Source organism: Myotis lucifugus, unplaced genomic scaffold (assembly GCF_000147115.1).
Source record: "Myotis lucifugus unplaced genomic scaffold, Myoluc2.0 scaffold_8, whole genome shotgun sequence".
Taxonomy (NCBI): Eukaryota; Metazoa; Chordata; class Mammalia; order Chiroptera; family Vespertilionidae; genus Myotis; species Myotis lucifugus.
In genome coordinates, this window is record NW_005871056.1 from 15,624,306 (window position 1) to 15,641,008 (window position 16,703).

Genomic DNA, 16,703 nt, shown 5'->3' on the forward strand with positions numbered 1-16,703 from the left:
GCTTACTTAGGTTTCTAATCATTGCACCCAAAATAACTATTCATGTCCCTGGCTCCTACACCACCACCATGCCTGGCAGTAGATGTTCGTTAAATAAATAAAGACTTAATCAAATGTCCCCAGTTTTCTATTATTATCATCGAATTGATAGGTTCTAACTGTGTTTGAACTGTGACTCCATGGATGAGCAGGTAAAAGAGGACTGCCAGGATATGCCATGTATATAACAGGTATTTTGCATATGTTTCTGCATTTACTCCTCACTACTAATCCTTGAAGATTCACAGCAAACCTATTTTTCACTCTAAAAAATAGAAACCTAGAGAAGACAACCTGTCTGAGTGGTGGAAAGAAGCACCTATTATAAAAGGGAACAGGGAAAAGAAGCAAGGAAGCTGGGTCTTACATTTGGGAAAGTGGAAAATTCCAGGATGATTCCTAGGTTGCAGTGATTATAAAATTTAAAAATATAAGTAAATGCTCTCTGTGTTCATTTACACATTAGACATTTTTAAAAAATCTCTGCTTTCATCTGCTTCACTGGCAGAAATGAAACAAAGTAAAATTTTCTCTATTTCCCAACATACAGTATATTCTTTCTAAACAATGTGGCAATGCCAGTCAAGAGGTAGATGAAAACTATCTTCCCATTTTAAAATCAATAAAACTGATATAGTAATTAAGTGATATTTTCAGGATCATAAAGAATCAACACTGGACACAAGGGAAACAGATCATCAGCTTTTTGCCCTATTCTTTATCCACTAAACCCCCACACAGTACCTCACAAGAAATTAAAGTATTTTGAAGGGAAACCTGAAACCAAATTGCCACTTTAAGCTAGATGGTAACCCATTCTCTTACCGGAGCATTCCATAAGCAAGAGTAGATCTTAGAGTTGTAGGTCCAAAATGTGTGATATTTCTTCGGTGGAGACTCTCTTCTGTCAATGCGATGCCCACAATGACTTCATTATCATGGATATTCAAAAGCACCTAAAATAAAGCAAGATAAAATAAAATAGTTTTAGAATTGTTCAAACTGCACTTATTACTAGGATTTTTAAATTTCAGAATTTATTAAATTTTTTACTTTATTATTGAGGTATACTTTACATAAAGTACACAAATCTTAAGTATGCAACACAGTGAATTTAACTGCCACTCAGATAAAGATATACAGTATTTCCAGCACACCAGAATGCTCCTTTGCCCTTCCCAGTAATTATTAATCTGACTACTTCTACTATATATTAGTTTTATCTTGTTTTGAACTTCATATAAATGATATCATATAATATATATATATATAACTTTTAAATTTTAACATCTATTTTATTCTTTTCATTTCCTGTATTTGTAAGTTGGTTATAATCATGTCCCCTTCATTTTTATAATATAAACATATTTTGAATGTCTATGGGTTTCTTAATATACATTTAAAAAAAAATTTTTTTGATTGATTTCGGAGAGGAAAAGAGAGGGAGAGATAGAAACATGAATGATAAGAGAGAATCATTGATCGGCTGCTTCATGCACGCCCCCTACTAGGGATCGAGTTCACAACCCAGGCATGTGCCCTGACTGGGAATCAAACCGTGACCTCCTGGTTCATAGGGTGACGCTCAACCACTGAGTCACACAGGTCGAGCCTTAATATACATTTTTAAAATTTTAACTTTTTAAAAAATATATATTTTATTGATTTTTTTACAGAGAGGAAGGGAGAGGGATAGAGAGAAACATCAATGAGAGAGAAACATCAATCAGATGCCTCCTGCACAACCCCCACTGGGGATATGCCCGCAACCAAGTACATGCCCTTGACCGGAATCAAACCTGGGACCCTTCAGTCCGCAGGCCGACGCTCTATTCACTGAGCCAAACCAGTTAGGGCTAAAATTTTAACTTTTAAGTAATTGTTAATACATCTGCTTTATCACCTATTATTTTCTAACTTAATGTTTTTTAAAATTTGACTCAATGTCTGTGAAATGTTTTCTGTCCTACAGTTTTTCTAATATAATTAAATATAAACTATTAAAACAAAAATAAAATGTCTCATCATGATCTTAGCAGCAGCAGCTGTCACTTATCTAGCCATATGCAAGCCAGTGTTCTACACACTTTATATTTATTATCTCATTTCATATTCACACCCTGAGCTAGATACTATATTATCCTACTTTTTTTAGATGAGAAAACTGAGGCACAAAGATGTCAGCTTATTTGCCCCAAGTCATACTGCTTGTAAATTAGGATCTGAACCCAGGTAGTATGGCTCTAGTATCTGTCCTCTGAGCCTCCTTGCTAACTTTTGGACATTAGTGTTCTAGTTAGCCTCTTTATTCTTATGAGGAAAAAAAGGAATGGGGAGTTATTGTTCTGATTTGATATAAAATATAATAAAAGTTACAGAGAGAATAAGTAGCTTGCCCCAGATTCAAGTGTCCCAAAAGCAACAGAAAATGACTTTTTGGTAAAAACATCAGCTGCTGGGGACCTTTTAAGCTGTTAGAGATTTAAAAACAATTTAGTATGGTTCACATGTGAATCACCCATGTAATAGATTGAGACTAAGGAGGGTAAGCATATTAAAATGAGGTATCTGGGTTTGAGAATCTAGCAGAATTTAAGCAAGAGGAGAGCTGGCTCTAGGATGAGTATTAACCATGATGTCCTGATTTTAGGAGATCCGGGGTTTGTTTTAAAAATGTACTCCAGCCGAGCCATTGTCCCATGCACCAAGAGGTCGCTGGTTTGGATTGAGGGCACAATCCTCAGTAGGGGGCTTGCAGGAGGCAGCCAATCAATGTTTCTCTATCATCAATGTTTCTCTCTTTCTCCCTCCCCTACTCTCTCTCTAAAAAAATAATCAATTGATCCCCAGAATATGTTGTCAGTTTGGCTGAAATAAACTCTTTTAAAAATTCTCTAGCCCTGGCTAGTGTGGCTCAGTTGGTTAGAGCATTGTCCTGTACACCAAAATGTGGCAGGTTCGATTCCTGGAAAGGGCACATACCCAAGTTGTGGGTTCAATCCCTGGCAGGGGCTTGTGCAGCAGCAACTGCTTGATGTTTCTTTGTCCTTCTTTCCCTTTCTCTCCCTTCCTCTCTCTAGAATCAATAAAGAAAAAATATATTAAAAATTTTTTTCCTCTAAAACAAAGGTACCCTAGTTGAATTTTATAATCTGAAAGTCCATGTAATGTTGTACAAAGTACTAGATTAGAAATTAGAAAACTCAAGTCTTAGTAGTTCTCATCTATTAAGCACATAGTATATACCAGGTATTACACCAAACACTTAAAATGTATTATCTCATTTAACCTTCAGGACACACTTAGAGATATATACTACAATGGCTCTATTTGAAAACAGGCTCAGAGAGAATATTTTTTCCAGTTATACAGTACAAAATCTAAATTTGGATTATATCAGTCTCCACAGCCCATGCTCTTATTAGCCACACACTATTAGCTCTGTGGCCTGTTTAATTGTCCATAGATTAAGTTAGCCTGAAAATTCTACAAATCTATAATGGCATTCTTGAATCATCACAATCAGAGCCTGTACCTACCTCCACATCAAAGTTGGTCATGTCAGCCTTCCACTTAAAATAATCTTGAACAGCACCCCCAAAATCTCTTGCAGCCTCATTTGAGGAAAAGCAATGTTTCTCTCCTGCCCTGTTGCATGTGACTCTAAACTTTAGCACTTCGGGATCAGTGTCTTCTTTTGAGCTCTCATCATCCTCATTTTTGCAAGATGCCAAAACATCACCTACTAATGTTGATATCTCTTCTTTGATGGCTGGCTTTTCATAGTAGTCTAAAATATGTGAATCTAAGGCATTATTAGACAACTCTTTTTTAACATCTCTCTCATCTCTTTTGTCTCCTCCATTATCAATCTTCTCTTTACTTAAATTCTGATTTAACTTTTTGCGCTTTGTTTTTTTTTTCTTGAAACTGGTGTTCATTTTCCATACTTTTAAAGGGTCTGACCATGGAAGCTTCCCAGCCAATTCTTCAAAATCCTTTAGGACTTTTTCCTAGAAGGGACAGAGAATAAAATCCATTAATTTTTCACCACTTTAATTAGACAAATAAACTCCTACTTTGCCTGCAGATGACACTAATCATTATGTTAAGGGTGGTAGGGGTGCAAAACAAGAGTCAATAAAATAATGGTTGTAATTGAGGAAATAAAAATCTCATTGAAAATTAAGATATATACAAATTAAATCACTAAAGAAGAATACAAGACAGAACAATAGATCAGAAGTTGAGCTTCAAGATTAAAATGTAAGCAATAAGAAACTATTAACAGTGGTTACCTCCAGAGATGGGAAGTGGGTGGATGAAAGAAAAGGAGGGCAACTTACCTCATTCTCACTGATTACCTTTTAAATTTTGTGCTATGTATAAATACTAACTTTTTTTTGTTAATCCTCACCTGAGGATATTTTTTCCATTGATTTTTAGAGAGTGGGAGGAAGGAGGCAGGGAGGGAAAGAGGGAGAGAGAAACATTGATGTGAGAGAGACACATCCATTGGCTGCCTCCCACACTCGCCCCTGACCAGGGCTGGGGATCAAACCTGTAACCCAAGTACATGCCCTTCACCGGGAATTGAACTTGAGACCCTTCCATGCGAGGGCTGATGCTCCAACCACCAAGACACACCAGCCAGGACCATATTAACTATTTTTCAAAAGAAAAAAATTTTGAGCAGTTAAAAATTTATCTATCCAATTTCTAAATAGTATCTAAACTCATCCTTTAAAAAAGGAAATCTAGTGGCCTTGTTTCGGCAAGGCTTAAAGAAAAAAAAAAAAAGGAAATCTGATTGTGCCCCTCCCCTCCCTTGTTTAGAGTCTGTCAATAGCTTCCCAATGCACATTAAAAAAATCGAAATTCTTTAAGAAGCCCAACATAATCTCACTCCTGCCTACTTCTCATACATCACTTCAGGATCATTCTCGCCCTCACTTCCTCTGCTTGGAAGTTATTTGGTTCACATGGTCTCTGCACTGCTGGCTTTCTTCTCATTATCTAATAGCAATTTAAAAGGCATTTCCTCTGAGAGACCTGCTCTACTAATATTAGTCCTCTCAAGTCTTCTCTTTCATTTTATTTTCTTTACAGAGCTTAGCATTATCTAAAGTTACTAGGTTTATATATTGTTCACTGTGAGAGTGAACCAGCGATCTTTTCCATCAAAGAAAGGAGCTTGCCCCCATTTTGATATGACCATCAGAGTCTCAGGGGACCGCCATCTTATGCTCCGCCTTACCCCTCTCCTTCCTCTGAATTAGCCAATCACACAATAATGGGAACCCGAGCTCTGAGCCCTGACCAATCAAGTCAGAGTTCAGAGTAAAAGGCAGGGCAGACCCGAGTCAGGAAATAAAACCCTGAAGGGACTTCCCATTTGCGTGCTTTGCCCAGGATTCCCAGCTGGCAACAGCACCCTTCTGCAGGAGCAAATTTGCCTTGCCCATCCAGTTTCGAGTGTTTGACTCATTCCTGCCACATCGCTGAGAGCATTTCTAACATTCACCACCAAAGTTCCTCCCAGAATTAAGTGGAGGGTGGGAAGGACTTTACCTGTCTTGACCATTGCTATAAGCCACACTCGTAGAAAAGTGCTTGATATACAAAAGGTATTCAATCAATAGCTGTTGGATAACGTGATTAAATGTTAAAATGGGTGATACACAGCTGTCCAATTCAGCAGCCATCAGTCACATGTAGTCAATATTTAAATGATTTAAAAAATTTAAAATTCAGTCACATTAGCCACACTTCACACACTGGTGGCCAGTGGCTATCATGCTGGACAGCATAGACACAGAACATTGCCATTACAAAGCTACTGCAGAGTGCTGGTAGACAGTACATGTCATTGAAGATCAAAGCAGAACGAAATCCATCCTGGCTGATGGAACTAAAACTTGAAATGGAAGTGAGTGAAGGCTTTGATACTACAAGAAACCTGATAAAATAATGGTAATTTCAGGTTTGGCAGATCTAATTCCATTGACAAATAATTTTCCTATAAAGGGCATCTAGGTTTAGCATGGTGGAATAACACTGGTACAGTCCCTTTCTTTCTTCAGAAACCATTGTAAAAGAAAAAACAACAGAAATACCAACTCTATCTTAATAGAATCTGCATGATATTCATAACCTTGAACCATAACATGGGAATTCTAACATAAGAATTCCCAAGTGCAGTGAAGGTCAAACAGGTGCAGGAAGACACAGAGCAGTGGTTCTCAACCTTCTGGCCCTTTAAATACAGTTCCTCATATTGTGACCCAACCCTAAAATTATTTTCATTGCTACTTCATAACTGTAATGTTGCTACTGTTATGAATCGTAATGTAAATATCTGATATGCAGGATGGTCTTAGGCGACCCCTGTGAAAGGTTTGTTCGACTGCCAAAGGGGTCGCGACCCACAGGTTGAGAACCACGGACATAGAGGAAGAATGCCTATAGATCTCAGATAAAGGGTAGACCAGTCTGCATAGCTGCAGCAAATAAACTCTTCTTGGGAACAGCAGGGAAGAAGTATGTGCACTGGACTCCGTTTGTACCAAGAAGAAGCAGGGGAAAGAAATGGAGACTGAACAAGGAACCTCACAGACAAGTTCTATTTGCTGAAAGCAGTCCATTGGTAAGGAAGAATTGGGAACAGTACTCAATATAGTAAATAACCCCGAAGGTGCTGATCTCTTTAGGCTAGGAAGAAGTAATAGTTAAAAGAACTAATTTAGCCCTAACTGGTTTGGCTCAGTGGATAGAGCGTTGGCCTGCGGACCGAAAGGTCCCAGGTTCGATTCCGGTGAAGGGCATGTACCTTGTTTGTGGGCACATCCCCAGTAGGAGGTGTGCAGGAAACAGCTGATCGATGTTTCTAACTCTGTCCCTCTCCCTTCCTCTCTGTAAAAAACCAATAAAATATATTAAAAAAAAAAGAACTAATTTAATGGTGTGGAAATTATATCTCGTCAGGCCAATGCGGCTCAGTGGTTGGGCATCGACCTATGAACCAGGAGGTCACAGTTCGATTCCTGGTCAGGGCACATGCCCGGTTGTAGGCTCAGTCTCCAGCAGACAATGTGCAGGAGGCAGCCGATCAATTATTCTCTCTCATCATTGATGTTCCTATCTCTCACTCCCTCTCCCTTCCTCTCTGAAATATATATATATATTTTTTAAAATTATCTCAGTAAAGCTATTTTTTAAAAAAAGAAGAGAACTCATTCACCCACAGCCCTTTGTCAGAAGGAACTTCAAAGCAAACCAGAGGGATTTCTTGCTGACCTGGTGTTAACAGTTTCTGGCTTCTCCCAGGAGAACCTCCTCTAAATAGCAGGTCCAAGAGGAACTCCCTCATTCAAAGATGAGCAATTATCAATGCTATCAGCAGAAGATTTACAGGGACATAGAAAGGAAAAAGGAGGAAAGGAACAGAAAAACAAATAGAGTAAAACAAAAAACAACTGACCAGAAAGACAATGCTGAAGAGCAGTTGAAAGCTATAATCAAACATATGGATATGGCATCAAAAAATGTAATGAGGCTATACCTTTGAAAAAATAAGAGCTCAAGGCAGAGATAGACAAGCAGAACGAGGGGGTGAGCCACCAGAAGAAGAAACAGGAGCTTGTAGAGTTCAAAGAAAAATAATTCACAGATGCTAGCCTTTAAAAAAAAAAAAAAGATTCATGACATCATCTGAATACTTAAAAATACCAATTAAAATGCTTAAACTAACAGGCTTTTTATAAGACAAGGGAAAGTATAATGCTACAAAGAATAAAATTGATGGTCAACAGAATAAAAGCTAGAAGCAAATGTTTAAAAGCAATGTTTTACTGGGGCATGTTGCAACTAAAGTCTACAAAGTGAAGGGCTTAACAATTTTTCATGGTCACACACAACAGAAGTTGCCCATGCACAGATCTGAAAATCTACTTTAATACTTCATCTTCTTTTGGGACTTCACCAGCAACCTCTTTTGTAGTTACTTACAAAACAACCCCGAAAAGCTGGCTCACGTAGAACCATTACATAACATCAGATTTACCACCAATTAGAGATCAAAAACACCAAAATAATACAAACTCTAAGATGGAAAAAAACGCAGGAATTAAGAGAATACAGTCAAACCTCGTTTCTCGAACATCTCTCATCTCTAACAATTCGGCTCTCAACTAAGTTGTTCTCAGAAAAAAAGGTCTACACTGTGGACCAAAACTTCAGTTTTCGACCTAACAACCCTTTCATGTGGATACCTCAGCATGACAAAAAGTCTTGCAAGCAATCCTTTTGTTGCTGGCGATTAGCACAATTTTAAAACATAAAGAGGCCATCAAGAGTGCTAATGTTGCTAAGCGTGTGAAAGTGCTCACAAAACAGCAATCATAGGCAATTGAATAGGTAGAAAAACTGTTGTTGATTAGATAAAGGAAAGGCAGTAAGCCAGTGATAGCATTTTGGAGGCAACGATATGTGAAAAATTCCTTTAAGGCTAGTAGGAGGTGGTTTGATAAATTTAAGAAGTGTTTATTTATAGATTAAACAGTACATTAGGCCTGTACTGAATATAAGAAAGGTTGAAACAAAGAATCATTTTGGGGTCTGGAACAGATTAATTCAATTTACATTATTTCTAATGGGAAAAAATGATTCCGTTTTCAAACAAATTGCTTCTCGAACAGCCTTCTGGAATTAATTAAGTTCGAGAAACGAGGTTCCACTGTCTTAATAGTATCTACCCACCAAGTTAGAAACAAGAATTAAAATTTTTAAAACTTCTAGTTTTTCAATGCCTGCTAACATTTATTTGTGGCTATTAACATTTTGAAATACTCCGTGGCAAAAATGTTTAGTAGCCTGCCTATCATTTACTAGTTTCACAGATAACGATTCAGTTGTCTGAAGTGATCTAATACTAGTGTTGAAAGTACATTTTTGGTTATTACAACTTTTATCTATTTTCACTCTGAATTCTTTTAGGTCTGGTTTTAATTTTTTCTAGGCTGTGGGTTCAAACCACTTTATTTTTGTATGTGTATTTTTTTTTTTTAATTCTCACCCCAGGATATGTTTTTTATTGATTTTTAGAGAGAGAGAAAGGGAGAGAGAAAGAGAGAAACATCAATGTGAGAGAAACATTATATCAGTTGCCTCCCACCCTGACCGGGAATCAAACCTGCTATCTTTTGGTGTATGGGATGATGCTCAAATTAACTGAGCCACCAGGCCAGGGCTGATTGGTTTTTGAATGATATTTTGGAAATCAACCTGTTGCCAATAAATAAAAATTAGAGAATTAAGCACCATATGATAGTTTTTAAAAACAGGTTATTTCTCATATAGGCAATAAAACTAATAGAAAAAAGTTTTCAAGCATTTGGTTCTGGAAACCTGACCAAAAAGCAATGTGGAAAAATACTAAAGCCTTACCGAGATCTATTTTCAACCTTCAGCTTAGGCAGCCTCTCAATATTTACAAATCAGATGCTAAATACAGGTTGGAGACAAAGCTGTTGTCTTAACAACTGAAGGATTATTGGGATAGTACTTTGGCTTTATTTCAAAAACTAAACTTAGAGAAAAAAGCCAGGCAAAAGCCCAATGGTGAGGGAAAGTGTTATTTGTAGATGATACAAACTGTCACTTGCTCTTTGGCTCACAGGTGGGAAGCAATTCTATTTGAAACCATATATATTAGCAAAGCTAATCTTTTGTAACAAAGTCAAAAAATAAAAAAGAAAGTGAAAATTTATTTCTTTTAAATTTTGATGTTTCCAATATTAATTTTTTAAAAATATATTTTATTGATTTTTTACAGAGAGGAAGGGAGAGAGATAGAGAGTTAGAAACATCGATCAGCTGCCTCCTGCACACCCCCCGACTGGGGATGTGCCTGCAACCAAGGTGCCTGCAACCAAGGTACATGCCCTTGACTGGAATCGAACCCGGGACGACGCTCTATCCACTGAGCCAAACCGATCAGGACCACAGTTTTGTATTTTTGTCCTGTTGTGATCTTTGGCCTGTGTTGAAAAATTCTATCTCCTCCCACTAACTTCTGCATGCCACAACACATATAGTTTTTGCTCTCACGGCTTTGTGAAGGAGGATGATCTGTAGTTAATAATCAACTGTTTGGTATCCAAGGACGGTTTTATTTATGAAGAAGAACCTGGAAGGACCTGTTGGCAGTTACACTACCTCTGCATTTATAGTACCTTTTTCTTTACTAACGTAGGCCGTTGAGAGTTAACTTGTTTTAATAAGAGAAACCAGACAGAAAGGGAAGAGCAACAGTTAGAACTGATTATTAAAAAATAAATGGTTATTATAATATTTGGGATAGAAACTTAGGCACATTTCTTAAAACTTTATTTTAGTTCTAAAGACAAAAGAGTTTAAACTCTTAAAATAGAACAAAGAAGGATTGTTGCTGCAGTATGACTGACTGCATGCTCAATGTAGCATTAGATTATTGCCTGAATGCATAGATTTTTATTTTCTCAGTTTCTATGGCACAAACTACTATAGCCATGCAAGTTAAATAAATGTTTTTTGCCCACAACCTGAAAAATATTAGGTGGAATGATTTTTTAAAAAGACAGATCTGCTAATTAATTCCCTTTTTAAAAAATATATATTTTATTGATTTTTTTCCAGAGAGGAAGGGAGAGGGATAGAGAGTTAGAAATATCGATGAGAGAGAAACATCCATCAGCTGCCTCCTGCACACTCCCCACTGGGGATGTGCCCACAACCAAGGTACATGCCCTTGACTGAAATTGAACCTGGGACTTTTCAGTCCGCAGGCCAACGCTCTATCCACTGAGCCTAACCGGTTTCGGCTCCAATATTAATTTTTATATTTTCTTATTCTTTCATCTTTTTAAAAAATAAGGTATAATTGACACATACATTTTAGTTTCAGGTATACAATATTTGTATATATTGAGAAATGATCATCATAGTAAGTTTAGTTAACATCTGCCACCATACATAGTTACAAAAAATTTTTTCCTGTGATGAGAACTTTTAAGATCTACTCTCTTAGCAACTTGGAAATATACTATATAACAGTATTAACTATAGTTGCCATGTTTTAAATTGCATCCCAATTACTTACTTTATTCCTAGAATTTTGTACCTTTTGACCTCCTCCACTCATTTTGCCCACTCTCCACCTCCTCCAATACTGATTTTTAGAAACAACTTTTGGGCCCTGGCCAAACAGCTCAGTTGGTTAGAATGCCATCCCAATACGCCTAGATTGAGGTTTGATCCCCAGTCAGGGTACATACAAGAATCAACCAATGATTCTTCCTCAAATCAATAAAAAAAATTTTAGAAACAACTTTTGGGATGGACTGTCAACAAATCTCTAAATTTTCTTGTAAAAACTTTCCCAGTATTCTATATGATAAAAGCAGCAGTAATGCTAAAGGATAGAACATGAAAAGTAGAAATAATCTTTTGGGGGATGATGGCTGAAAATCAGCTACCATGTTTGGTTGGGATAGCTCACCTTTGTTTCTTTGAACTGGAAATCTTTAAGCTCCTGAACAACCACAAATAAATTATCAACTGATCTCAGACGATGAACCTGGTGAGGAAAATAATGTTGGAAACAAATTTCTGAGAAAGCTTTTGAATCACACAAACTATTGACATTTAAATACAAAAATTACGTACGAAGACTTTAAAGCACCTAATAGAGCAATCCCCTCTCATCTGTGGTTTCAGTTATCTGTGGTCAACCACTGTCTGAAAATATTACATGGAAAATTCTAGAAATAAAGGATTCTTAAGTTTTAAATTGCACACTGTTCTGAGTAGCTTGATGAAATCTCATGCTGTCCCATCTAAGAAATGAATCATCCCTTTGTCCAGTGTATCCAGAGTGTATATGCTAACCACCCATTAGTCACTTAGTGCCATGTCATGGTATCATAGTGCTTGTGTTCAAGTATCCATTATTTTACTTAAGAATGGCCCAAAAGTGTAAGAGTGGTGATGCTAGCAATTTGAATATGCCCAAGAGAAGCAGTAAAGTGTTTCCTTTAAGTGAAAAGGTGAAAGTTCCTGACTGAATAAGGAAAGAAAAAAACTGTATGCTGAGGTTGCTAAGATATATGGCAAAAATCAATCTTATATCCATGAAATCACCTAATTCATAAATTAAACTTTGTCATAAGCATACTTATAGGAAAAAACATAGTATATATAGGATTCTGGGGTTTTTGGAATGTTTCTCCATGGATTTGGGGTGGGGGGGTCTACTGTGCCTATAATTTGTATTTAAATTTTTTTCCATTTACCCAGTCTCCCATCTTTTTGGTTATCTAACATTTTCTATTCCTCTAGAGAAAAGGAAGGACAGATGAAAGAATAGAAGCTTAGTGTGTTATGTGAGCAACACAGGTTTGGGGGAGAAGGGAAATACAGACAGTCAAGAGAAGCTTTATCATATTTCCCTCATAGCTCTCTGGGGTACACTGTATATTGGGGTTAAGAGCATAGGGCTTGAGCTCCAGCTCTATGATTACTAGCTGAGCAACCCTGGGCAGATTACATATTACTAAGCCTAATGACTAATGAAGATAATCATGCCTATCTTCACAAAGCTATTGAGGTTATTAACTAAAATACTGGATGGAAAACACCTGCTTACCAATTCATCCCACACATTTGGGGGTGTGGGATTTCTAGCTTGGGAGACTTAAAAAAAAATAAAAAAGGCAATCCCTGTCCTCATGTTGCTTAAGTGGTAATGAGATATAGCTTAGCTGTTTTATTCTAATGGGATGGCAGTTTGCTGACCTTCACTTCTCACCTGCAGTGATTCCTAATTACTTTTGAACAAGTATTTTTTAATACAGATTAAAAAAAAAACTCTCCTTTTATGCTTCACTCCCAAAATCTAAACCTCAGCTAGATGCTAAAGTAAATTCAAAGATGTATAGCGGATATCCAGAATTTCTTCAGGTACATGAAACTCTCCTGGTGAATTCATCCTCAGGAAATATTAGTATCACTTCTAAAAATGTAACAAACCTACCAGTCAATCTTACAAATCAGTACCCAATACAAAATACAATAGGAAATACCCATAAAATGATCTATTTAGAAAACTATTTTAAAATTGCTTCATTCAAACCTGAGCCAGACTTTCCACTGAAATGTCAAAATATATCTTGCCCCGATCTTTGCTGATTTTGCATGATGATCTCAATTTCTCTCTCACTTCATCTGCAGCTACTTGCTCAAAACCAGTAGGTACAGTGGCTCCAATAGTGACTCGAAGATGCTCGGACTCACTTCTGGGGACACTTTCTGTCACGTGTATAGATCTCTGGTTCTCATGAAGGTTCACATGCAAAAGTTGGTTAGTGGCTTCTTGAACATCAGACATGTTGGCAATGCTTCCAAAATTCTTGATATAGTCCCTTCAAAAGCAGTACAGAAAAGAAAAAAATAATCTCCAAACATTATCACCTCATATATCAACTATAAATAAAAACATCTGTTTTGGAGGGCTAGAAGAACAAGGCAACACAACTGATATAGCCATATTCAGTCAACAATGCCTGAATCAGTATTCACTAAAGATAAAAGGGTTGAATAACATGGGCATAGATGTAAAATATATTATTAAATAAGCAATATAGATACTATGGGGGAAAAAGAAGAAAGACAAATAAAAGAATTTTCACAGCACACAATGTTTGGTTTGGGATCATCTATGTTGATAATAGCCACCTCATAACTATAATAGTTAACACTCCAAAAACAGAGGCTACTAGAGCGCATTCAAATACATTTCTGCATCTTGGCCTTTTTTAGATAGCATTTAAGAACATGGGAATTGGAATTTCAGACACAGATTTGACTTCCTGTCCTCACCATTCATAGGTTGAATGACATAAAACAGGTTTATTTTCCTATGCCTCAATTTCCTCATCTGCAAAATGGGAATTAAAGAATATCTTCCTCTAGAGTTGTTGGGAGACTTAAGTGAGAATAGCATACTTCCAGGCCCATAATTAAAACTTGCTAATAGGATATCTATCTTCCTCCTGTGAAGGAGATAGTGATTCATGCGTTTAAAAATGATAAACAACTTCACTGACTACACATATTTTAGTGCCTATTACTGACCAGGCTCCGGAACCCATGACTGGGCATCAAGAGAGATCTGTGAAATATCTGAAGTAGTAAGCCAAATTCCCAGTACCTGAGCATGGTTGGGGTTGGGGTTAGAGAGGTGGGAAGTGGAGATCAATAGCTCTCACCAGATGTTTTAAGGTTTTGCAACCTAGAAGTAGGCACCGAGTACCTACAGTGTCCTTGTTCCATAACCAGGGTCAAGCGACAGTGTCTAACACTAATAAAAGTCAATTCCTGCCCTTAATGAGCTCACAATCACTGTGAATAAGACCTCCAGCTTCTAAAGAAGGAGGCTAGCACCGCCAGTGGCGGCTCTGTGGTTGAGCGTCAACCTAAGAACCGGGAGGTCACGACATATGCCCTGGTTGCTGCTCGATCCACGATCCATCGTGCAGGAGGCAGCTGATCAATGATTCTCTCCCTTTCTCTCTGAAATCAATAAAAAATATATATTTTTTAAAAAGCTGATTGGTTAAATAAATAAATAAGGAGACCCAAGTCCGTAAAAGGACATATCCTGCCCAAGGTCAGGGGGCCCATCAGTGGCTCGGGCTGGAATGAAAACCGCGTCTCCGGACACCCACCCGCTGGGCCCTCGTTACAGGAATGGCGAGAGGCGGTCAAGGACAGGGAGAGACAGCGAGAAGGGCTCCACAATGACACCAGGCCGAAGTCCGGCGCGGCACCACCCCAAGGATCAAGACCCAGGCCGCCCCTCCCTCGCAAGGGTTAGCGATTTCACACCCAGCCACTCCCACCCGCCGCCCGTTTACCGGCCCGCAGCGCAGACCTTTCCGGCTCCGGCACGCCGCCGACTCAACGTGCTCTGGTCACGCCGCCGGAAGCCGACTCTCGACAACCCCGGAAACGGAAGTCAGGCGGCGCTGGCACTGCGGCTCCGAGCGAGGGGCGGGCGCCGGCGCAAGCTTGACATGCGCATAAAGGTCTGTGCCCGGTGGCGGCTAACACGGCGTGTTCGTTCTTGCAATTGGGGAGAGCATGGCCTGCCCGCTGAACCTGTAGAACTGCGGGCCGCGTCGCGTCACGTAATGGCTCGCATTTCTAGAGTGCTTATCCGTCCCAAGCATTGAGTAAGTGCTCCCAGCCGTCATTTCATTTGTTCCAACAACTACCTGACCTGGCCGTTCCCGTTTTCAAGCGGGAGACACTTAGTCCCAGAGAGGTTATTAAATATCTTGACTAAAATGTCAGGCACAGCACTTTGCAGAGCTGGGGTTTGAATTTGGATGATGTGACCAGAATTCTTGCTCTGAACATCTGAGTTGGTGTTGCTCAAGTAAGTCCCTGAGTTGTATGCAGTCGTCTTCCTCCGCCCGCCCCTCCTCCTACACCCACACACTTACTCGTGGTTTTGTTTTCCACTGTTTTAGTTATCCTGGGCCAACGCTGGCCTGGCCTGACAACATTATATGGAACATTCCAGAAATAAACAATAATAAGTTTTAAGTTGCACCCTTTTCTGAGTAGCAACTTGTGCTCTCCTGCCCCGTCTTGCACAGGATATGAATCATTCCTTTGTCGAAGGTATCCACACACTACATACAACCGTGAGACATTTTGAGAGAGACCACATTCACATAACTTTTATTACAGTATATTGTTATATGTTTTTTAAAATATGTTTTTATTGATTTTAGAGAGAGAAAGGGAGAGAGAGATACATTGATCTTTTGTCTCCTGCACCCTCCGGGAGCTACTGGGGAGCGAGCCTGCAACCCTGGTATGTGCCCTGCCTGGGTATGTGCCCTGACTGGGTATGTGCTCTGACTGGGTATGTGCCCTGCCTGGGTATGTGCCCTGACCTGGAATGGAACCGATGGCCTTTTGGTGCATGGGAGGACGCACTGATGCAAACCAGCCAGGCATTTTGTTATATTTTATTATTGTTTATTGCTAATCTCTTATTATGCCTAATTAAAAAATTAAACTTTATCATAGGTATATATGCATAGGAAAATACATAGTATATGTAGGATTTGGTGCTCTCTGTGGTTTCAGGCAAATACTGGGGTCTTGGGACATATCCTCCACAGAAAAGGGGGTACTACTATATCGCCTTCACTATCTTTGCCCAATTGTGCTATTATTTAATGTACTTTTTAAAATATATTTTTAACTTAAGTTATTTTGGAAGGAACCCTTAAAACTCAATAACAGAAAGATAACCCAATTTAAAAATGAATGAAGGCTTAAATATTTCTCCAAAGAATATACACACAATCACATGAAAAGATAGTCAACATCACTAAGCCATTAGAAAAATGCAAATTAAAACCACAATGAAATACCTGTTTGAGTGGCTAAATTTTTTGAAAAACGTGCATTTCCAAGTTCCAGTGAGGACGTGGAGTGAGGGAACATTTATGCATTGCTGGTGGGAATGCTTTTAAAAATTGTAAAGCCACTTTGGAAAACAGATTGGCCTTTTTCAAAAAGTTAAACATGGATTGCCATATGAACCAGCA

General features: G+C 38.4%; 1 protein-coding gene across 6 annotated transcripts in view; it reads right to left on the minus strand.

The window, feature by feature from the left end:
- Positions 1-15,140, minus strand: part of THUMPD3 (THUMP domain containing 3) — a 25,285-nt gene extending 10,145 nt beyond the window's left edge. For 2 of the 6 annotated variants that reach the window (XM_023749716.1, XM_023749714.1), the window contains exons 1-5: positions 14,209-14,240; positions 13,208-13,496; positions 11,576-11,653; positions 3,579-4,052; positions 865-995 (exon numbers count right to left, since the gene is read on the minus strand). In XM_023749716.1, the coding sequence (XP_023605484.1) occupies positions 865-995; positions 3,579-4,052; positions 11,576-11,653; positions 13,208-13,496; positions 14,209-14,225 (989 nt within the window). In that variant the 5' untranslated portion in view covers positions 14,226-14,240. Of the gene's footprint in view, positions 1-864; positions 996-3,578; positions 4,053-11,575; positions 11,654-13,207; positions 13,497-14,208; positions 14,241-14,284; positions 14,308-14,801; positions 14,944-14,990 lie in introns of those variants that run through there. The other 4 variants (XM_006083899.3, XM_014451387.2, XM_014451388.2 and 1 more) reach the window with 4 other exon arrangements.
- Between the last annotated feature and the right edge of the window lie 1,563 nt (positions 15,141-16,703).